Source organism: Denticeps clupeoides, chromosome 6, assembly GCF_900700375.1.
Source record: "Denticeps clupeoides chromosome 6, fDenClu1.1, whole genome shotgun sequence".
NCBI lineage: Eukaryota > Metazoa > Chordata > Actinopteri > Clupeiformes > Denticipitidae > Denticeps > Denticeps clupeoides.
The window spans coordinates 9,726,714-9,749,397 of NC_041712.1; the positions used below are offsets into that span (position 1 = coordinate 9,726,714).

Consider the following 22,684-nt stretch of genomic DNA (forward strand, 5'->3'; position numbering starts at 1 on the left):
GTAAAATTGTGAGTGTACAGACGAGAAGCAGCCCCACACATGAATGGTGTAAGGATGCTTTACTGTTGGCACGAGACAGGACTGATGGTAGCGCTCACCTTTTCTTCTCCGGACAATCATTTTTCCAGATGCACCAACAATCGGAAAGGGGCTTAAATCAGAGAAAATGACTTTACCCCAGTTCTCTGAAGGCCATCCTCCAAAAGTCTTCGACTCACTGCGCCTGCAGATGCACTCACACCTGCCTGCTGCCATTCCTGAGCAAGCTCTGCACTGGTGGCTTCCCAATCCCGCATCTGAATCATCTTTAGGAGACGGTCCATTTGCTGGGCTTTATTGGGCACCCTGAAGCCTTCTTTACAACACTTGAACCTCTTTTCTTGAAGTTTTTGATGATCTGATAAATATTTGATTTAGGTGCAATCTTAGTAGCAGCAATCTGCTGAAGCCCTTTTTATGCAGCACAATGATGACTGCACATGTTTCCTTGCAGGTTATCATGGTTAACAGAGGAAGAACAATGATTTCAAACATCACCCTCCTTTTAAAGCATCCAGTCTGCTATTCTAACTCAATCAGCATGACAGAATTATCTCCAACCTTGTGTTCTTCAACACTTTCACCTGTGTTAACAAGAGGATCACTGAAATGATCTCAGCAGGTCCTTTTGTGGCAGGTCTGAAATGCACTGGAGATGTTTTTTTGGGATTAAGTTCATTTTCATGGCAAAGAGGGACTTTGCAATTCATCTGATCACTCTGCATAACATTCTGGAGTACAGCAAACTTAATGAAAACCAGTATTTGTGTCATTCTCAAAACCACGACTATACAGAGATTAGACGCTGAGCCTGGTGGTGCACAATATGTACCTTGAGTGTCTTTTTTTTCTACCACTCCTTCTCTGTATGTTCCCTTCTCACTTTGCATTTCATTAAGAGTGGATTTCACTGTCAGGCAGATGCGTTGTGGGCAGAAAATGAGGCAGAGACGGACTTAAAATTTAGAGGCTTTATCTGCTTTAGTGACTTCAACCCCAGACATGCTTTGTGTGATTTTTAAGTCGTGGGAAGAGGATTTCCGTCTGCATCCAGACACCATTGTTTCCTGTGAGGGAACTTTTCTGTGTTGTTACTTTTCACTTGCTTTGTTTTATTAGCTTGTTAATTTTAAGTCCAAATCCAAAGCACTTTTCATAGAAATTTAGAAGAAATCTTTGGTGTGTGCTGCAGTTGGATAATAAGGGGAACCGCTTGCTGGTCCACGAGGAGTCGTCCATCAATGTGCCCGCCATTGCTGCTGCCCATGTCATCAAGCGATACATTGCACAGGCCGCTGACGAGCTGTCATTTGAGGTGAGCAGTCACAATACCTTTTTTGGGTGAGTTAGGATGAGTTGCCATTTCCCTTAAACCTCTGCCTAGCAGGAGTTTGGTCACTTAAACTATATTCCCATTCATTTTATCTCTCTCTCTCTCCCTCTTGCTTGTAGGTGGGGGACATAGTCTCAGTGATTGACATGCCCCCTAAAGAGGACACTTCATGGTGGAGAGGAAAGCATGGCTTTCAGGTGAGTGATCCCTGATTGCAACCAAAGCAGCAGTGAGCATCTTTTCTTTTGGGCAGTGATTTTATGTTGCCATTATGTATTAAGTATAGATGCCTTTCCATGGTACTGCTTGCACAGTAGATATTTGAATCTCTCTGTGCATTCCTGGTATGGAAATAAGTGCTAGGAGAGTCCAATTAATTAAGGTCAATACATGTGTGTGTGCACTTGTGCGCTTGCATATGCCTTCCATTAATAAAGGTCGGTATCATTGATTAGTGTGATGCACTTCATTAAGTCTATATGGGAGTGTGTGTGTGTGTGTCCGTTTAATCCATAAAAGCCTGGCTGATCTCTGACAGCAGTGTATTCCTGCGAGATCTGACCTGGACCACAGTGTATGTGTGTGGTGGAGCAGCACCACAGAGTATGCCAGCATGATTAGACAAGATGAATGATGCTAGTGCATTACTGGATGAACATCTGGAAGCTTAGTCTCCAGGAGAGAGACGAAAAAAGCTGTCTGGATGCTTTGCCAGTAGTTGCACTGTGTTTTTGCTGCACTGGTTGTTTCTGAAATGATCATGGCCTCAGCATGCGTTACTGGCAAGCCACCCAAAATCAAATGTACAGCTTCCCCAGCATACTGAAACATCACACACTCACAGAAACGTACCTAGCTGATAAGTTCTCTTTCACTGAGAAATTTTCTGGCTTTGTGCTGGACTGATGGCTCAGCCTCTTTGGTTTGTTTTCACGAGTACATCAGGTGTTTAAGTTCGTGGTTGTACCCTGTGGGCCTTCTCCAGGCTGTAGAGGTGTTTGCTCACCAGCAGGGGGCAGTGACAGCTCAGTGCAGGTTGCAGCTGCAGAGCAGGGGGTCCAGACTGTATTGTGAGAAGCCTCTTGGCCCACTGTTTTTTTTTTTTTTTTTTATCATTTACGTCTATGGCATTTAGCAGACCTCACAGCCAGGTTTTGATATTGGTAGTGTATATTTTATATACAGATATGGGTTTCTTGGTGTGGTAGTTATTTCCCTTTTAAATCTATTAATATTAACAAGTGTATTTATGTGAAATATATTCACATCAGATGGTACGGATTTGGTTATAAGTAGTAACCACTAATACTCCATCGAGTTTAATTCCTTAAATATTTTCCGATGGGGTATATTTGTGAATATAACGTCCTGGTGCCTGTGGCCTGTGTTTCTAATTACCTTTACAATATAAGCTTATACATTATCTCCAGTTCCTGTTGCTTGTCTATGGTGCATGTACTATGTATATCCTATGTGTGCTATCTTTAGTTCAGGTCCATCTCAGAGTAACTTTTGACAATTTTCTGTTCATATTTATATCTTATTCATGAATCTGCGAATCAGAATTCTTATATAAAAGTGCTAAAAAAGGAGCTCCTGAGATGACATTAACAGAGGTGGTGTGATAAGTGATATTACCAAAAGGGACCCATTTCTTATTTAAGGATAAGTTGTAGTGACAGGTAAATATTTATCACTTACGTCTCAGTAGCTCTGTGTGGTTTATGGCCCTTTTTAAAAAACATTTGTGGACCTGCCACCATCACAACATTGCTATGGTCTCCTCCTATTTTAAACTTTTACAAATTTTAATCGTGTTCTAGGAGACACTGACACTCTCCTATGATTTTCAGGCAAAAAGGGCTGGGTAGGTTGTTAGTTTCTCCTCTTCAATATGTAGATAACTAGCTGTCCTTTTTCCTGTAAGTCCAATACACAAATCATATACACACATGGCATTAGGAAACACAGCCCATGTGCTATGTGTATTAAATGCTTTGAAATGGGGTTCTATCACTGACGTTTTTATTAACCACGAAATGTTCAAGTACTCAGTGACTCATTTCAACTTATTTTACATTTCCATGTGTTTTGGGGCAGGTTTAATATTTAGGTTAAATATTAACCTTTGTATACCTTTATATACTGTTGCATGTATGGTTTTAAATCCCTCTTCTTTACGGGTTTTGATGTTGTTCATTGTTTTGTAGATTATTATAGCCATATAATGTAGGCGGTCCTTGATGAAGAGCAGATGGTATTGGAACCTGCAAATTTGATTTAATGCTCTTTGATTTAAATTGCAGTTTAGATGGTTCTTGCAAAACTTGATACAACTTGAAGCAAGTAGGCTTGGCTGAACTTGAACAGGTGGAGTGCAGTGGCAGTTCCACCTGAAAATAAATCTCTTTTCTCATTTTCCATGCCTGTAACAACCTGAAAGTTGGACCTTGGAACTTTCATAATGCCCGACTCTGGCTTCTTATCTTGGACTTTTACGAGATGGGTGGAGGCTTTCACGCTATGAGCTCATAGAGGTCAAACGGCTGCCACAGAATGACTTCAGCGACCATAGCTAGTTTTCACCACAGCCAGCGCGTGAGTGGTCATGACCTCTTAAGATTGTGAAATGCATAGTGCGAACGGAGAGTATGGCCACACAACCTTACTGCTTGAGTCGCATCTGCTGCTTCTAGACATTTCTAAGATGTGAGCATGGGCACAAAGGCAAGAGATTAAGGCACTAAATTCCAAAAGGCTGTTATGGCCCAGTCATGTATAGCATTGAACTAAGATGCACAATGATTTACAGTTATTAGGATGCTTTTAATTCCTATTTTGACTAATAATTTTTTTTTTCAGATCTTCAGATGATGATTATATGATCTGAAAATCACTTTTATGAAGCGGTTACTGCCCTTTCTTGCTTTGCATTCAGAGAGAATCTTAGCCCCAGATGTTAACTAGTAGACGACAAACACACAGTTTGTATTGGCAGTATTCTGACTGACAGTGAGAAATATTTACTTGTGATTTTAATGCAGGCCAAGGCTTGTTTACCAAGCAGCTCTTAATTCACAATAAGGGGGCTCGGCTAAAGGACATCTGATGACCTGCCAGAATATGTGGGTTCCGGGCCGATTTTCAGTTTTCATGAGTGTCCGACTGCTTTGAGTGCCAGCTTCTTCATCTTCTTTCTTTCTCTTCTCGTTCCTCCAGGTTGGCTTCTTTCCCAGCGAGTGTGTGGAGCTGATAAATGACAAAGTCCCACAGTCTGTCACCAACTCTGTGCCAAAGCCAGGTAAAGCACCTGTTCCTTAGGGGGTCCGTAAACCCTCAACAATAGCACATCTGGTCTAACATTGAATAGGACAGTGTTCTACTCAGCCGCTGGATTCGATTTTATTTGTGCATTTGTGCATGACACCTCACATAGCCACCAATAGTTTTTTTTCTACATTGAACCACTTTTGCACTTGTATCACTGCTAACTTCTGCGTGCATGTAAGTAGATTACCAGCCACTATTAATAAGAATGACTAATGAGATTTTATTTGACCAGGGGAGTTTGTTCTGTGAATTTATAGTTATTATAGTCATGATAGCCAAAGGGTTTGTTTCATCTTAAATGTACTGAGAAAATGTACTGAGAATTAAATGATTAGGAAAAAATAAATGCAGTAGTTGTGGTTACATCTTATGCTTACATCTTAACACAAATGATATTCTCCCTGTCTGTGATGAACATAGCAAAACTCTGTTTCATTAGTTTATTAGGCTATGCATTAGTGGCGTGAAGATCTCACTGCTAACACAAATGCAGTTTTTATTGTACATAGCTGTTTTCTCGTGGCTGGTGCACTGGCAGTTGAGTACTCGGAGTGAAGAAGGCTGAAGAGAAAACGCGTGATCGGAGGGAAAGTGCTGCTTTGCATGCTCAGTGAGAACGTTGGCAGCATCCCACATAAACACTAGAATAGTTTGGACATGATCTCCAGCTCTGCTCACGCTCTTAAAGCTTATGAGGGAACAACTCGCATCACTCTTGGATCGTTCCAAACTAGTGTTTTTCTCTCGCTCTTTTTTTATTCTTTTGCTCATTCTCTCTACTGCAGGCTCTTGCTTATTCAGTTTTATCTTTAATGTGAATCCACTCAGTGCTTATTGGCCTGCTCTAGGAGTCGTGGTGACTCACTCCTCTGAACTGTGGTTCGGTCATGAGGGTAGGCGTGGAGGATGTGGAGATGTGATGACATGGCTCAAAAACATGACTCAGGATCATCATCATGGGTCATGTGCACTCCTTAACTTAAAAGAATAAATAAAATAATTTCATTTTTCTGGACACGTCACTGGTCTAATGTGCCCTTGTTTGTGTCCTTTATTTATGCTATGAGCTTACATGGCTGTGTGTTGTATTGTATTGGCTTTGTCCTTATGTGTCTGCATGCTGATTCTTTTGCATATGTGTGTGTGTGTGTGTGTGTGTGTGTTTACTCTCCCCCACTCCCACTCTTCAGCATCCCCCTGCTCTGGTTTGCGGCCGGCTTCCTGGAGTCTCTTTCCACCTTGTGCGTGCTGGTACACACCATCTTACACCACCCAAATCAACAACACACAGATCTTTTATTGGAGTTACAGCAGTAGTATCGAAGTAGTAGAAGTAGTGAGATTCGGTGAGATGACTGTTCATTTTGCATAGCATAATATTTCACTGGCATGAAAACTTGCATTTGCACAATTTCAGTAAATTGCAGTATTTGGTTTAGTTTAATTTAATATACCAAGGTTAGGATGGGGTATGATAGCCTGTGGTTACAAAGCAGGTACATCTGCACTACTGCATGAGACAACCAAAGCACTTTTGCCCCTCTTTCTGACTGCTTGGACTTGGAATCAATTGACGTGTGAATTGTATTGCTTTTTCATTAAATAATTTGGTCATAACTTTTTCACTGTAACACTATATGTAACACTTTCAAAGGCAAGAACATACATGATGTTTCCAGTTTAAATTCTGCTGACTGACATGCCGTGCCTTTTCTCACCTTTGGATTCTCTCTCTCTTGCTCTCTTTCTCGCTCCTATGCTGGGGCGTGTGCAGATTTGGAGATGGAGACGATTAAACAGGAAAATGCATGGGCTCCAGACCCATTAAGCCCCTACAGGCTGAGTTCAGGTAGACCCGTGTGCTCCTCTCTATGTGTGATGATAACCAGCAACTAACTTCACCTATCCTGTCGATAGCGTGGACCTCACCCGCACTTTTTTTGTCTATTTACACGTCACCTTGGCCTGAGGCATCAGAGAAGAACTCTACAAGTCCTTCACTTTCTGTCACTTTCCTTTCACAGACGACTTCTGACTCCACTTCAGTTCTTTTAACTGACTAACGCTAGCACGTTTCCCTGCAAGAGCAGTCCACTTCTTTTCACCTTCAACTTCTCATCTCCTTTTACAACCTGACCTACAAGTTTCCTACATTTTTTAACAGGATGCATTTATTTGCTCTTGAGTGGAGAACAAGGAAGCTAATCTGGAGAAAATCCAACACATTGTTAGTTGTCATGTCACGCTGAGAATAACTGTGTGGAGAAGACATCTCTTGTTGTCATAGTAAATTTAGTCTGGCCTGTGCTGTTCCTTCTGTGTAAATCCTCATGTGGCTCCAGGATAACCTTTTGTTTAACAAAGAAGAGAGCAGCTGCACAGGCCTGAACACTCCGCTGTTAAACTGGGACTATAAACGGATCGTCTGAGTGCCAGCTTTGTCCTCAGGTCACGAGAGCGGCACAACACTTCAGAGTAAACCTTTCAGTGGAACAGGAAATGTAACCTAAAATTTGCTCCATAATTTTACATTAAATAATATGTCACTTACTGTCTAAAGTTTACAGTGATTATAGTGATATTGTATCTGGAAGTGAGCAATAATAGATTTTGTAAAGTGAAATATTGTATTATATATTATAGATTTAGCTATTCCCAGGGATTTTGGTAATGGCAAATACGACCAGCTTTCCAGTGACAGTAACTCCCAGTATTGCACAGTATGAAGCTTTTTTATTGTTATTAAAAAACGCTTTACCTTTTTTATCTTTTAACATTTCATTGTTTCAACATTACGAAATGAGAAGGTATGTTTAGCATAAATTATGTATTTCTGTAAATGGGCTGACTGTTCCTATGCAGTGTCATTTGGGCTATGGAAACCATGAATAATTTGAAGGAAAGGTATTTAACCCTTCAACTCCTAGGTCACATTAGCACCAACTCTAGATATTTTTCATGTTGAAGTGAAAGTGAAGTGATTGTCATTGTGAAACACTGCAGTACAGCACACGGTGACACAACGAAATGTGTCCCCTGCTTTTAACCATCACCCTTGGTGAGCAGTGGGCAGCCATGACAGGCGCCCGGGGAGCAGTGTGTAACGGTACTTTGCTCAGTGGCCCAGTGGGTGGCCTAGCTGTATTAGGTGTTGACACTGCATTAATAAAATGCAGTTATTGAATAGAGCCATTGTCTATGAGTTAGACGCACACATATTTGAGTGTTAATATCAGTACGGCACAACCCAGACACATGTAATGACACATGACTTGTCATTTTCTTTCCTTGCAATTTTCAGCACAACCTTTCACCAAATATGACCAATAAGCATCATCTCTTATGCATATGACTGCTGTACGTCTCCAAACTCACTTCCATTCGCTGGTTGTGAAAATGCAGATATGTACTGGGGCAACAGCATGTGACACGAATGCCTGTCTTACATATAACAAATCAAGTACACGTACGTACTTAATTTTCATCTCATTTCAATCAGTACACAGCAATTCTCCCAGAATACGAAGGCCTCATTCTACCCCATGAACATTCATCACTTTTGCTCTGCTGAGTTGGAGGTCTGCAGGTGCAGCTCCAGATGCATTTCCCACAGCCTCTCCCTCAATCTCCAGCTTCCTTCTGGAGCCTCCATCAACTTCCTGCCACGGGGCACTGGGGACAGCATTGGTCCAAGATCACAGCCAAGACAGCTGGACTCAGACTCAGAGACCGGCACTGCATCTGTCCTGTCCTCCCCGGAGCTACTCTGGTCTTTCTCAGGATAACTTGTTAAAAGTGATCGAGAAAGAGAGCATTTGTGTATTACGGCTGTGGCTTTTGTTTGAGTCCAGAGAAAAGAGTGTTCTCATTCCTGTCTTTGGAAGAACATTTCAGCAAGAGTGATTGAGGTCTGCAGACATTGAGAACAACTTTATGGACCAGTTATTTAAGGACTGAACACTTGTCAAGTGGGCCAAATTCATTTATTTTTAAATGAATGAATTTAGTGAAGCGCCATTTTGGCTTATTGATGGCAACTGTGACAAAAAGTCATTTAATTGCAGTAGCCTCTGTAAATACCATGACTGAACAGAGCCCTTGCTGTGCTCATTCTCCTCCGGTGACAAGAATCATTGTGACTGGTGGTTGCATAAGAATTGATCTACAAGCATTTCCATCTGTAGCACAGGGCGAGGACAAGGCCGTATTTGTCAGGGCAGCTCGGCGGCAACGCCATGTTAGTCCATGTTCCTCAGGATGAACGGAGCTTGGCGTGGTGTCAGGACCAGTTCCATCGTAGTAAACAGTGAACGGTGGCGTGTTGCTGGTTGGGACAGGGCTCCAGGAGCACGGACGGCTGGGCTTGTTGGGGCCACAGCCACCTGAGGCACCAAGCATCGCAAACTAGCCAGGCAAGCCGACTTTAAATGTTGGTAAAGGCCCAAATATTGCCCATTTTAATGAAGTTAATGAAGTGCTTAAATGTATCTGATGGCTGCTGATAAAGGACTGTCTTATTACAATAACGTTACCAAGGGGCTTTATTTGATTGTAATTTTTTTTTTTTCTGGTGAAACTAGTCACGTTGTTTTGGGGAGCTTGCTTTAAGACGTTTTATGGTCCTGCGCTGCGTTGCAACAACGATAAATTGATATAAAAACATTAAATCATAAAAACAGATCAGAATGTTTTTTTTTTTTCTACCCTGCCGGTCTCTTAAAGCGAAGTTTCGTAGCGGGACTGAAAGCTGACACCGGGGGCCGGGCGTCTGCAGCGCAGCGGATGAAATCGGGAGAGATGAAGGGGAGGAGGAGGAGGAGGAGGAGCGTTTAGCAGATGACAGCGACGCGCGGCTTTTTATTTCCCCTCTTTAACTTTGTCTCCGGCTCGTTTACGTCGCTGCGTCTTCGCGGACCGTGACGTCGCGGTCGTAGCCGGCGCTGGATCAACACCGGATCCTTCGTGGGAGTTTACCGGTTGGGTAGGAACACGTCTTCAGTCTCCGCGAGTTCATGCGAGTCGTAACGATGCCACTCTCTGCGCTGGACTGCGCTAATTTGAATAATAAAATGATTAATATTCATATTATTGTTATTAACTTACGAGGGCCATCTTCTCCATTCACGCCGCATTTTTTCGTGGCTTGTTTAGTGTTTAACCGCGTCGCTCAGCGGTTGACATCACAGTCCTCCACCACGTCCAGAAGGAAAGGTCTCTGTCCTGCTGCCCTGTAACTGTAGACACGTACGGTCTTCGGGCCAAGCCTGGAACGCCAGGCTGCCTGTTCACCTGCATATGGGCCGGAGTCTCAGGTGACTAAGATGGTCAGTGGAGTAAAGTGCACACGCCGGCTGTGGGCGATAAGCTGCAAACTCCCCTACGGTGGGTGGGTTTGGTAGGAAGAGGAAAAGACAAGTTTGTGACGTTGGTGATGGGGACGAGGCGAGGTATTTATTTGGAATCCAGTGGGATAGTCAGGGTGTCGGATTTATTACCACGTATCAACGATCAGTATGAGCCACCAGGCCAAAAAATTTCCACTTCAACCTTGTCAAATGTGCAGAAAAACATGGATCGTACTCAGTCCAATACTGGTAGTGAAATGTAAGGTTTTAAACCGGGATTTCATGGAAGTGGTTGAAGGCAGCGTTGGAGGACCTGTTGCACATTTTGCTCCCAGACACCCTTACTTCATATGACGGAATGTGGGATTGTTTCTGCGTAATTATACGCATTTTACGTTCATCTCGTGCGTCCCAGTGCGGTCATCGAGAGCTGGAGCGACAACTTTCACTCCTCACATGGATCCTGGTGCTATTGGAAGATCGAATAAAAAAACAGAGGAGGGTCTGTGGGCAGTCAGCCCATGACAAACGTATCTCATCTACGCAGTCCTCTGGATGATCTAGAGAAAACAGAGATTCCCATTCCCAAAACAATCCCATTCATCGATTTTTATTTGATCCCTTTGCTCTCTGGCTAGATGCTTTCATCTTTTTTTCCTGTGAGTTCTTCAGAATCTTCAGTGTCTCGTGAAGCGACTCTTCGGCTCGGTTTTTCCAGATTTCAGGCCAAGCGCCCTCTGCAGAATGTGGGCAACAGTCCTCACAGACAGCGGAGGAGACGAAACCTGTGGAAAACTTTCTCCCACCCCCACCGTCCCGCTGCTCTCCGCTTCTGTTTTAGCAGTTTTCTTTGGGTCCAGCGAGATGACACATCAGCCACGTAACACGTTTCGTTCCAACTTGTGATGGTTGTGAGAGCAGCCCAGTTCGGCTGACCTTCCCCACATCTCTGATAACAGCTCTGTCGCATCAAGCTCACAGGATGCAAAAAAAACATTATATTTGTGCTCTATATACATTTCATCCACTGATAATTAATCATCTGACAAATTGTCCTCCCCACCCAGCCGCTTTTTAATCTGTTTCGGCCACCGTGCCAGCGGTGCCTTGGTGGAATTTGAGCCTGACTCCAAGTGAATGTAGCAGGCTTGTGATCTGCTCCAGTGGAGAGTAGCCCCCTTTTTTCAAGGCAGAAATTTGGCCCTGTGGGACCTGCAGTGTTCAGTTGCAGCTTTGGGGAAATTCTTCCTTAAGCCGGGGAACAAAATCTCCGAAGAAGTTTGTTTCAAGGTGAGGAGCAAGATTGGCAGCGACTCCAGCTTTGTTTTGAGTGTCAAGGAAAGACCGGAGCTTTGCTTGTTGTTGTGGAGGGTATGAGTTGTCCACATACTTATTTGTTCAGATGTGTGAGTGATGGATCAGGTTCCTGGATTGGAATGTCAGACGTTGCAATCGTTGGTGCAAATTCACGGAAGCGTTGGGCTTTTCAAGGTCTCTGTTGTTGTGTCTCCTGCTACCCTGGTGAACGTCAACTGATTTTTGTGTGTCTGTGTGCTCCTGCAGTGTCTAAGAAGCACGGGAAGCTGATCACATTCCTGCGTACCTTCATGAAGTCGCGGCCCACCAAGCAGAAGCTGAAGCAGCGAGGGATCCTCAGGGAGAGGGTGTTTGGCTGTGACCTGGGCGAACACCTCCTCAACTCAGGCCATGACGGTGAGTTCTACCTGCATACTGCTTAGGTATCAAAGGGATAACCTTCATGGTTTCATGGTTCAAGTTGTCCACTTCCTACATAAACTTATTTCAAAGAATCTGACAGTTCTCTTGGCCATAAGGTATTTTTACTTATCCAGCATCTAAAAAGCATTGATATTTGAGGTTTATTCTTTAGTTATTGAAAATGAGCCTATTTCTCCAAAGAATGTGTTGGTCTTTTGTTGGTGGATGTTTGTGGCCACGATCTGGTTGTATACTGAGGCTGCTGGTGATTTGGCTCGTTGAGAGATGGTTTTGTGAGAATCAGTCTGGAAAGCATAAATGGGTAAAAAGAAATAGACCCCCCTATCCTTAGCCAAATGTGTTGCCACAGTGACGTGAGCATAGATGCCATAGCAGTTTGTAAGACTATGTTGGAGGGGGTAAAGGGGGATTGGTTGGTTCCCTTCCTCTTTTCCATAGGTCCATGCAGGTCCATTTCCATCTCTGTTTGAGCTGCAGACTAAAATGGCCCACAATCCCTTTCATCTGAACCCTGTGCAGCTATGAGCTTTTATTACAGGGCGACTGTAGGAGCAGATCTCACATCCAAGTTTGTCTAGCTGCTTAACAAAAGTGCCTGTCTTTGTTTCTATTATGTCCTTCACTATAGTAACTTATATGCATTCTTAGGAATCAGGAATTAAACAGGACAGAAAGCTTGCTCTGTGTGTGTGTGTGTGTGTGTGTGTGTGTGTGTGTGTGTGTGTTCTTGTTCTGTTATCTTAGTGAGGTGCCTTAAGGAAAAACAGGAACACATGAGATTTCTATATGCATACTATTTTCAACCTGACACTAAGCTCTAGTTTGCTAAAGGCCACAAATACATAGACAGAATAGGAAAAGAACATGATCTGCTGTGATGTTTGTGCATGTGTCATATTGATCATGAGGATGCTTAGCACACAGTTTTGCACTTGGTACCAGTTTGAAAATAGTGCTTTAAAAGTGTTGACAGTTTTTTGTTTCTGTTTTATCATTATAATTTGGGAAAAATAGTAAAGTTGACAATGGAGTTGTAAATCTACCACTGCCAGTAAATTAAAAAGGTGAAGTGAAGTGATTGTCATTGTGAAACACTGCAGCACAGCACATGGTGACACAAAAAAAACGTGTCCTCTGCTTTTAACCATCACCCTTGGTTAGCAGTGGGCAGCCATGTCAGGCGCCCGGGGAGCAGTGTGTGGGCACGGTGCTATGCTCAGTGGCACCTTGCCAGCTCGGGATTCAAACAGGCAACCTTCTGATTATGGGGCCACTTCCTTAACCGCTAGGCCACAACTGCCCCAAATTTTTTCAGTCAGAATACTCATAATGCTTTACTGTAAACAACAAGCAATTTATTTATCATCTTTTGGTGTCTTGTGCTATTGATAATTTCTTGCCCTGCCCTTATATCCAATACAATATCCTACAATATCCAAGATTGAACACAAATTAAACATTTTCTAACCCATGTTTACCTGATACATTTTTGATTTTGTGTGTGAAAAGGGAGCTTAAAGTGCATTGACACTAAATGCTTTGGTCTTCTTAATTGTTCCCATGCACTCTCACCTTGGCATCTGCTCACACAACCGTCCACTTTGAATGTGTGAAGAAATGGGTTGTCCTTTTTTCTCGATCTGGATAAGAGTTAGAATTTCCCGTCTGTTCCGGGGTGATACAGTTCTTTTTGTGTGTGTGTGTGTGTGTGTGTGTGTGTGTGGTATCTGTATGTATATAAATGTTTGTGTATGTATGAAAAGGAAAAAAATAAAGAAATAAAGTTGTGTTGAGTAGACGCTCATTCTTAGAAGACTGAAAAGAGGCTTTTCAGCTGTTTATGGTACTAGATCATGGTATTCAAGATATTTGATACACAGATATACTTACACGTGGAGCTCCATGCAGGGCTCTGATTCTCACATTTTTAGAGGAACCCATATCCTCTTCAAACTCAAGATGCCCAGTCATCATCTTCCCTGCCCCCACTTTCCCACTGCTATGTGTGGAATTCAGTGAAACAGCTGCTTCCGTGGCGGCCTGGCTCTCACTCATCATCCAGATGAAGTGTGTCAAAAGTGGGAGGCCACACAGGGGCTCTGTTCCTCTCTCTTCTCTCAAGTGTTCATTCTGCTTCTTGTGTATTAGCTAACGATGTCAAAATATTGGAAAATATGAATGTTAGAGAGAGTACCGTACCAGGGCTGCCAGTCTGTATGTAAAAGTTTATTCTGACCACAGATGCTCATTATATCTTCACGCATTTGTGTGATATCTTGAATCTGTTTGCATGCTCGTATGCATATGGACACACAGTCCAGCTCATGAAAGGCAGTGTTTGCCTCGCAGTATCTGGTGTTTGCCTAAATACTGACCAGTTTGCTCTGTTCCCACATACCATATCCGTTATTAAGCTGAAGTTACGGAGGTTATCCCACTCTATCATTATCATGCCATTTGTTCCGTTAAACTCAACATTTACCAACCAATAAACCAACCTGACACTTAACTCCTTGTCATTTAGTTCCCCAGGTACTTAAGAGCTGCACAGAGTTCATCGAGAAACATGGGGTGGTGGATGGCATGTATCGCCTTTCTGGAATTGCTTCAAATATCCAGAAACTGCGGTGGGTAATAAGCACACATGGATGTTCAAATGTCCACATATTTCTTAGAAACGTTAAAAAACGGTACTTGTTAGTTTTTACATCCTGAGCATATCTGTTGCTGTCTCTGAATTTGACTGATGACCACACTCTCACTCAAAGATCTATAACCTCTTCCTAGTGGTCAGATTTCTTGCTGTCTTTATTCAAAGACCTACTTTATGTGAATGCATAATTAAGGCAGAGATAAAGGCTAAATTGTGCTTACTTTTTAAAACCCTACTCATAATTTTTATGTTAAAACATTATTTTCAGAATCCTGCAGTGTCCAAATAACCCTCTTCTTTACTTTTCATTGAGAGCATTAACCATATGAGTAGTCCAATTCATGCTGTAAACACATCTTTCAGGAAGTATTGGTTTTCCACCGTAAATTTCTTCCCCTGCTTTTAAATATATGAGATGCATTTATCTCTGTCAGCAAAGAGGTGCAAATGACAGATCCATTTACTCCACTTCCCTGTGCCATATGTTATTTTCTCTTGCTAGTTAGAGTAGGGAAGCCTTTTCCTGGGAGTGGATGCAGAAAATGACTAGGGGATGTGTAAATAAATGCATCTTCATTAGAATCTGAAAGGGACTACATGGTATTCAGTGTGTGTATTTTAGGCTGAAGTCTGCCACAGGCCGGAAACATATGATAATTTCCATTTCCACAGGCACGAGTTTGACTCAGAGCAGATACCGGATTTGACCAGAGATGTGTACATCCAGGACATTCACTGCGTGGGCTCCCTCTGCAAGCTCTATTTCCGGGAGCTGCCCAACCCACTGCTCACCTACCAGCTCTATGAGAAATTCTCAGTAAGGACCTTGGGGCATGCTGGCAGAAGCATATTGTTGGAGTGGATCTTGTGCTTAGGGATTGTGTGTAATATGTACCATTAATTCCCCTCCAAAAAGTGGAGGAAGTCTAACTGAATTTTAAATCAGTGACCTGATATTTGCACTGTCCTCACTCTAGCTTATCCTCGACTGAACGGAGGCAAATATCAAATCATAATTAGTTTAATCTCTGTTTAAAAATTTAAATTTAACGTAGCTCAGACTCAACCAACAAAAATGAGAGAAAATATCTGTTGGTAGAATGAGTTTCCCCTCTAAAACACACATATGAATGGCTTGGGTTTGGGTGGTGCGTGAGGAGCAATTGAAAGGCTGAACTGCTCGTTTGTTTCATCTCTCTTCCCTCTCTCCTTTTCTCTCTGTTTCTGTCATCTCTCAGGAGGCAGTGTCAGCAGCCACAGATGAGGAGAGGCTGATCAAAATACATGATGTCATTCAGCAACTGCCTCCCCCGCACTACAGGTCAGACTTGCGCAACCACAGCGCCCCCTGCTGATTAGCATGTTCAAGCACACTCAGACATGCACTGCTGCTGATTGGCTTTTCAACAGTCTAAATGTTGAACAGTGGGGGAGGACATTGATGAATGATGAAAGCCATGGAGGGACAGATTGCTGTCTTCTTTATTCAATTTATTTGCTGGATTGCTGTAATGATGTTGCTACTATTGTATCTAGTAACATAATATGTCTAATATATCATATCTGCTATTACATTTGGTGTAATCAGTGTTCAAATCACATGAAAAATATTGGATTAATGGGAGTGTTTCTGTTAACAGGACCCTTGAATTTCTTATGAGACACCTGTCTCGTTTAGCCACATTCAGCTATGTCACCAACATGCACAGCAAGAACCTAGCAATTGTGTGGGCCCCGAACTTGTTGAGGTAAACTCTCCTTTGAACATCAGTAAGATCTTTTCAATCTGATGAATATTTTAGAGAGGAAATGCATTATATTGTTACTTTACTTTAAAATAGAGAAAATATTGTGTATCACAGGTTTCTAAAAATTTAGTTTTTATTCACTTGTTAGGATTTTAAAAATTATGCGGTTCCCCAGGTCAAAGCAGATTGAGTCAGCCTGCTTTAGTGGCACAGCTGCCTTCATGGAGGTGCGGATCCAGTCTGTGGTGGTGGAGTTCATTCTCAATCATGTGGAGGTCCTCTTCAGCCCCAAACTCAGTTCCCTTATCCGCGAGGGTGCAGGTACCAAGCAAAAAACAACCTGACTGGACATTTGAGACATCTTTGAAAAGCAAATTATTCATTATTAATTTATTTGCAAATCTATAGAGATTAGACTCATTTTGGGTGTCTGCCTACAGGACCCAACTCTTTGTCACGTCCGAAGTCCCTCCTGGTACCCTCTCCCTCCACCAAGCTTCTGACTCTAGAGGAGGCCCAGGCACGGACACAGGCACAGATTAACTCCCCTGTCACAGCAGACAGCAAGTACATCGAAGTCGGGGAAGGACCTGGGGCCTTACAGGGCAAGTTCCACACTGTCATCGAGTTTCCTACTGAGAGGTGAGATTGAATTGCAGCAATTTAAATCTACATGACTGTGTGAATTAAAGACTGACTTTCTAATTCATCCACAATACCGAGTCACTGAGTGGACTTTAGTTATTAATGACACTAGTCCTCTCACATGGTGGTTCACCTTTATCATGTTAAGGAAAAGGCCTCCAATCAAGTCCAAGAAGTCTCCTGTTGGCAACTGGCGCTCTTTCTTCAGCCTCGGCAAGTCTTCCTCCATGTCCAAGCGCAAACTGCACCGCAATCCCAGTGAACCCAGTGAGCTCAAGGCAATGGCACTCGCAGGCAAGCGCTTCTCTGATCTAACCAACTTCTTTAAACTCATGTACTGTTACCGACACCAGTCTAATTCCACTTCTATCCCAGGTGGTCGAGGAGACACAGGCACGCTCCGCTCGGCAAAAAGTGAAGAGTCCCTCAGTTCACTGCACAACATTGAAGGTAAAAACTCCACATGGTTATGAGGCTTTATATCATAGCTTGGACTATTTGAGTGTTCGGTAAAGAAGCACAGGACAATCTCTGCTCACAGGTGAATCCAAGGTATTTCGGCCTCGCAGGCCCCGGTCCAGCAGTGATGCACTGTCCTCTTCCTTCAACGGCGACTTGCTAGACAGTCGACAGCACTGTAATTCCTACGACAACGTGGGCGATGGAGAGAGTGATGGCGACGATGGGCCCATCTGTGTTCCAGCGCTCATTTCGCCTCCGCGTTCAGCGGACGATGTTGATCTCAGTCCCCCTGATATTGGCATGGCTTCACTAGACTTTGATCCTATGTCCTTCCAGTGCAGCTTGCCCTTGACAGAGACTAGCCTGCTCTCATCTGAGCCAGGAACTACAATAAAGAAGAGTCCTGGCAGTGCCTGCGGATCTGAGCCTGCCTCTCCTTCCCAAAAGAAAGAAGCGGCTGGAACCCATTATCTGTCTTCTGATTTCAGTCAAGTGTTCAAAGAAGTAACCAAGTGCTCTTCTGCCTCTCTCTCAGAGAGCCAAGCCCAAGAAAAGGCAGCCATGTTGACTCTTTTTCCAGATCCTGCAGCTGTGTCTTTGATTGGCAGAGTTTCAGAAGGTCTAGGTGCTTCTTCCACCTCACCTCCTGGACTTCAAGCCATACCACCAGCAGTCGCCACTATCACAAGGACCAGCGAGCTGCTAGATCTGCACTGCTCCTCCCCAGACAGTGGGGGCCCAGAAATCAGAGAATCCGCCGATACCGAATCTCTTCAGATGTCCCGCTCTTCCAGCGGACAGGAGCATCCTGGTGAGTAGCTTTCTAGATGTTTCTTTTCGGCTCTCTTGCTTTCAAGCATATAACCTTTGCTTGGGATATATGAAATACACTAATTTAGTAATTTGTCAAAACGAAGCATAGTTTTTGAGTGTCATTGTTTATATTCTGGGTTCAGAATGGGCCTGTATTTAGTGGATTTTAAATTCACAAAAATCCCAAACAAAGGTTCAGTGCTCTGTTCTTTAAGCACCAATTTATGCATGAAGCTGCTGCTGCTGCTGCTGCTGCCTGTTTCAAATGGTAGAGTTTAGAGTTTTAGAGTTTTAAGTTTGATTGGGCTTGTCATTAAACAAAATTTATTTTATTCCTAGGTTTAGCTTCCCAGCCTTGTACCTTAAACACCATGCATGGAAGTGTTTTGCTCAGAACTCAGCTCAGAACGATCTATCCGCACGAGGCAGCAGCCACTTGCTTAACTTTTCCCTCTCTCTCCTACTCTTGAAGATCAGCCTGCCTTCTCCTCCTCACTCTTCAGTTCCCTCTGTTTTGTCCCTTCCCAGGAGCCGTAGCTCTGGACTCTCCAAAGGGGCGTGCCCCTGTCAGCTCTGTGTCCCTTCTCCCTCCCCCTCTCCCTCCAAAGAACACTGCCCGCATGCTTGCCCTGGCATTGGCTGAGTCTGCTCAGCAGTCCGCCGTCCTCTCTCAGAGACAGCCCCGTGAACCCCTTCTCCTTGACCCTCTAGAATGGCCTGAACCCCCCTCCCTGCGGTCGCTGACACCTGTGGATGAAGGAGACAATGTGTGTCCTATGCCTGCGCCTTCCTCTTCCCCTCCCACTGTCCCTGCTGAGAAAACAGAGCTATCGGTCACCCCACAGCCTTGCACCGCAGACGTGCCGGGCAGCGCCGAGTCTCTCGCAGCGTCCTGCGTTAGACTGGACCCCACTGCTCAGCTGCCAAGTCCTGCCAACCCTCCCGCACCAGCTTCACCCACTCTGGCAACCCCAGAGCGAGAGCAGCCTGCCATGGGCCAGGTGCCTGTGAGTCCTATAGAGACCAAGTCCACCCCTACAGCTGCTACGAGCTGCAGCGCCCTCAGCAGCCGACTGGAGACAGGAACGGAGTCTCAGCCTGCCACTGAGGTAAGTCATCACGTATGTCCGCTATCACAGCAAGCGATGGTGTGTCAGAGTCTTAACCGAGATGTTTTGCTTGCTTTCAGAGTCGCTCAGTTGAAACTGCACAGAAGCTACCTCCCTCAAAACCCACCGAACAGCCAGTAGCTGTTCTCCAGCCCCAGCCCAAAAGCCAACCTCAAGCTCAGGCCCAGTCTCAGCCACAGCACCATCCCGTAGCCAAAACCCAAGTCCATCCTCAGCCCAATGCCAAAGTGGCTCCAACCCCAGCCATACCGTTCGAACCAACTGAAAAGCCCTGGGAAGCCATAAAGCCAGTGCAGCCTCAAGTAGAGAGCACCTACCACCACGCTCATGGAATCACACCTCCGCCACCCCCTGTCCGCTCCATGGAAAGCAAGCTGGCAACTGCTGCACTCTGCAAGGCCGAGGCCTCCAACTTCCACACCATGATGCCAGAGAGTGCCGTGCCAGGGCCAGCAGAGGAGGCTCTTCCTCAAGCTCACCCAGCCTCTCGGAAGTTTGCTTATGTCTACCATTCCAAGGGAGACGGAGTCCTGTTGGATCCTGCCTCAGACGCTTACTACCACCCCCGGGCGATACCAGTGGCACAGGGTAGCGCAGGGTACCACTACCGGCCTGAGAGCGTATCCCCAAACCCGCCATACGGATCAAAACCAGAGCATCAGCTTCCGTACAGCGCGCGTCCTGACACCCGCTACAACACCGTGGGGCCGCGCTCATTCCACCAGTCCTTCAAGTCTCGTGGTCCTCCTAGAGGTGAGTATGTACCAGGGTCCGGCAGCCACCGAAGCCATGGCTACAGCCACGTGGATGGAGCCGCCGTCTACCCCACAATCCGCCGCGTGCATTCGCTGCACGTTCCGCCCACCGCTATCCACTCCGTACCCGTGTCCCGAACTGAGGTTCCCCCAGAAGACGAGCTCTACTATTATCAGCGACCCGTCTACCACTGCAAGTCCCACCAGCAGTCGTCGCAGGTGGATTACCACGTCACCCAGCTGCAGCCCTACTTCGAGAACGGCCGCGTTCAGTACCGCTACAGTCCATATTCCGGGTCCCACCCTCTGGATGCCCCTTACTATGATGTGGACCCCTATGGAACGATCCGATTACGACACGTCCACTCGCTCAGCAGTCGTGATATGACTCACAGCCTCAGCAGGTCTGCTGTTAAATCTGGTGGATACCACTACCTGTCTCGCCATGCCGGTCCCCCCGGGAAGGAGCACAGCTTTGTAAGTAGAGACATGCCACCTTTCCATGGCTCAAAAACTGCCGTCTACTACGCCTGGGACCCAGAAGAAGCCGAGAGGCTGCGCATACACTCTATACGAAGAGAGAGTCGTGCTCGGCAAAAGGTCAAAGGTCCCGTCATGTCACAGTATGACAACGTGGGCTCTTTCATGCCCGCTGACCAGGCTGGAGTGGAGGTGCTACACTTGCGCAGTAAGTCTGATCCTGGCAAAGCCATATTGGTGGCACCTGAAGACAAAGAGGTGCGATACAACGTCATGCCAGGATCTCAGCATGCTTCAAGGCACCTCATGTCAGACCCCGATGTTCTTCTGTACATGGAAACAGAGAAGCACTGCCAGGGCAGCAGCACCGGGGACAAGACGTCCGTGTCTAAACATGGCTCTAGGACATACCCATCATCTCACATGCACCATTCACAGCCTAGGAGTCTGCAGCACCTGCCAGACATGGCATATCCTGACTCCAAGTACGATGATGCCAAACCCAGCAGCAAACATTGGCAGGACCACAGTGAGCCCAGGAGTTTCCAGCCTCGATATGAACGGCCAGATCCTGACAGGCACATAGGGTGGGCAAAAAGCCCTGGTGCTGGTGCAGAGGACGACCAGCATGCTGCCCCTGTCAAGGCTACGGCTCCTACAAAGCCTGAGCGGTCCCATAGCGTAAGAGGAGAGCGCCAGCACTACAGCCCGGCCAACCCGTCCTCTCACCACCAAGACAACCCGGACCGGGATCATCCGGGGGGCTATGCCTACCAGCCACACGGGCAAAGACAGAGCACCATGACCGTGCAGTCCCACTATGACAACCTTGACGACTACCATCCAGCACCTCAGCCGCAAGCCCCTGGGCCGAACCGGGCCGGTCTGGGTTCTTTTCCCACGACAGGGTATCCAGCCCAACACAACCACAGAGCATATTCTACTGCCTTGGGACAGGGCGCCTTCATTCAGTCAGAACTTCCCCAGAGGCCTGAGACTGAGATCAGGGCAGAGTGAACATGACCACTCGAAGGCTAACTAGTTCATTCAGATGTTAAGGATGACATTTAGCCATTTAAATGTAAAGTTCAGCAGCCTCTGCAGGACAGCGGACTGTCTCTTGACTGTTTTCATTTTTTATGAAGCGTGTACAAAAAACGTGTACAAGAAAATTCTGAAAGACTTTTTACTGAACTGAATGTACCATAACGTCTCCAGTTCTATAACAGGCCACACACAATTGTGGTTGATAGGACAGGCGGCTGAATATATAAGTATATGACACTAATAACAAAATGTATGTGAACCAGAAGTACTATAGTAATGGATGTTTAAGGAAAAAAAAAACTACTGGTTATAATTTTTATATGTTGTGGTCTGTTTGTTTAGATTGGGTTGTTGGAGTAATTGGGATTTAAGGCTTTGCATTTTAGAAATGCATGTAATCTGTCGCTTACAGAACACTTCTGTGTCCTTCGAGAGCCGTCGTGTATTTTCTGGATGTTACAGTACAGTAAGTGGTCAAGGGAGGAGCTCTCCGTCTGTCACCATTCCCTTCCTTGTAAGCTTTTGTACACGACTAGGTGGCACTGTTCTCTCTCAAGCCTGGGTCGGGGGCCCAAAATATGAGCCGTTTCGTTTGACAGTGCCATGTTTATATTTTTAATACAACACAAACCGAATTCAGGATGTGAATTTAAAGTGTCTTTGATGGTGGTGTTTGCAAGAGAGGGACCAAACATTCTGACTGAAACCTGTGACCACGGCAGCCCTTCTGCTTTTATTGTGTTTTGTGGACATAAGAGACAAAAAGCTGGTGTGTACTTTCAATTTGTGGTGATCTACATTTTTTTTTTTCAAAATTATAAATACTTTTAAGGGTTGAAATGAAAAAAAAGCACCTTAATCAATGACATTGTTAGCCATTTGCAGTTCAGTTGTGTTCATTTGGTATAATGCTGCTTACCACAAAAAAAGCAAAAATGCCTATAGGATTTCCAGTGGAATTGTATTCCAGACTTGGCTGAAATTAAAATACATGAAAACCAAATGTTTTCTTTACATTGCTAGTGGCAATGGCCTCTATTTTCCTATTTTATGCAATCTACCACACTGCAGAGTTACAGCATAAAAACATCTCACTTGCATTCATTTGAATTAGTTGAATTACATTTATAATTTAGGTTTGTGGTCAGGACCAACCTGTCCCAG

General features: G+C 44.8%; 1 protein-coding gene across 8 annotated transcripts in view; it reads left to right on the forward strand.

Moving 5' to 3' along the window:
- arhgap32b (Rho GTPase activating protein 32b) overlaps window positions 1-22,534 on the forward strand; it is an 85,091-nt gene extending 62,557 nt beyond the window's left edge. For 4 of the 8 annotated variants that reach the window (XM_028983154.1, XM_028983159.1, XM_028983155.1 and 1 more), the window contains 17 exons: window positions 1,232-1,354; window positions 1,492-1,569; window positions 4,592-4,673; window positions 5,893-5,943; window positions 6,477-6,551; window positions 11,611-11,760; window positions 14,312-14,414; window positions 15,113-15,257; window positions 15,679-15,761; window positions 16,081-16,188; window positions 16,364-16,509; window positions 16,629-16,830; window positions 16,982-17,127; window positions 17,209-17,283; window positions 17,375-18,106; window positions 18,637-19,217; window positions 19,298-22,534. In XM_028983154.1, coding sequence (XP_028838987.1) covers window positions 1,232-1,354; window positions 1,492-1,569; window positions 4,592-4,673; window positions 5,893-5,943; window positions 6,477-6,551; window positions 11,611-11,760; window positions 14,312-14,414; window positions 15,113-15,257; window positions 15,679-15,761; window positions 16,081-16,188; window positions 16,364-16,509; window positions 16,629-16,830; window positions 16,982-17,127; window positions 17,209-17,283; window positions 17,375-18,106; window positions 18,637-19,217; window positions 19,298-21,490 — 5,073 coding nt within the window. In that variant the 3' untranslated portion in view covers window positions 21,491-22,534. Of the gene's footprint in view, window positions 1-1,231; window positions 1,355-1,491; window positions 1,570-4,591; window positions 4,674-5,892; window positions 5,944-6,476; window positions 6,552-9,559; window positions 9,684-11,610; window positions 11,761-14,311; window positions 14,415-15,112; window positions 15,258-15,678; window positions 15,762-16,080; window positions 16,189-16,363; window positions 16,510-16,628; window positions 16,831-16,981; window positions 17,128-17,208; window positions 17,284-17,374; window positions 18,107-18,636; window positions 19,218-19,297 lie in introns of those variants that run through there. The other 4 variants (XM_028983158.1, XM_028983156.1, XM_028983157.1 and 1 more) reach the window with 4 other exon arrangements.
- The last annotated feature ends 150 nt before the right edge of the window (window positions 22,535-22,684 follow it).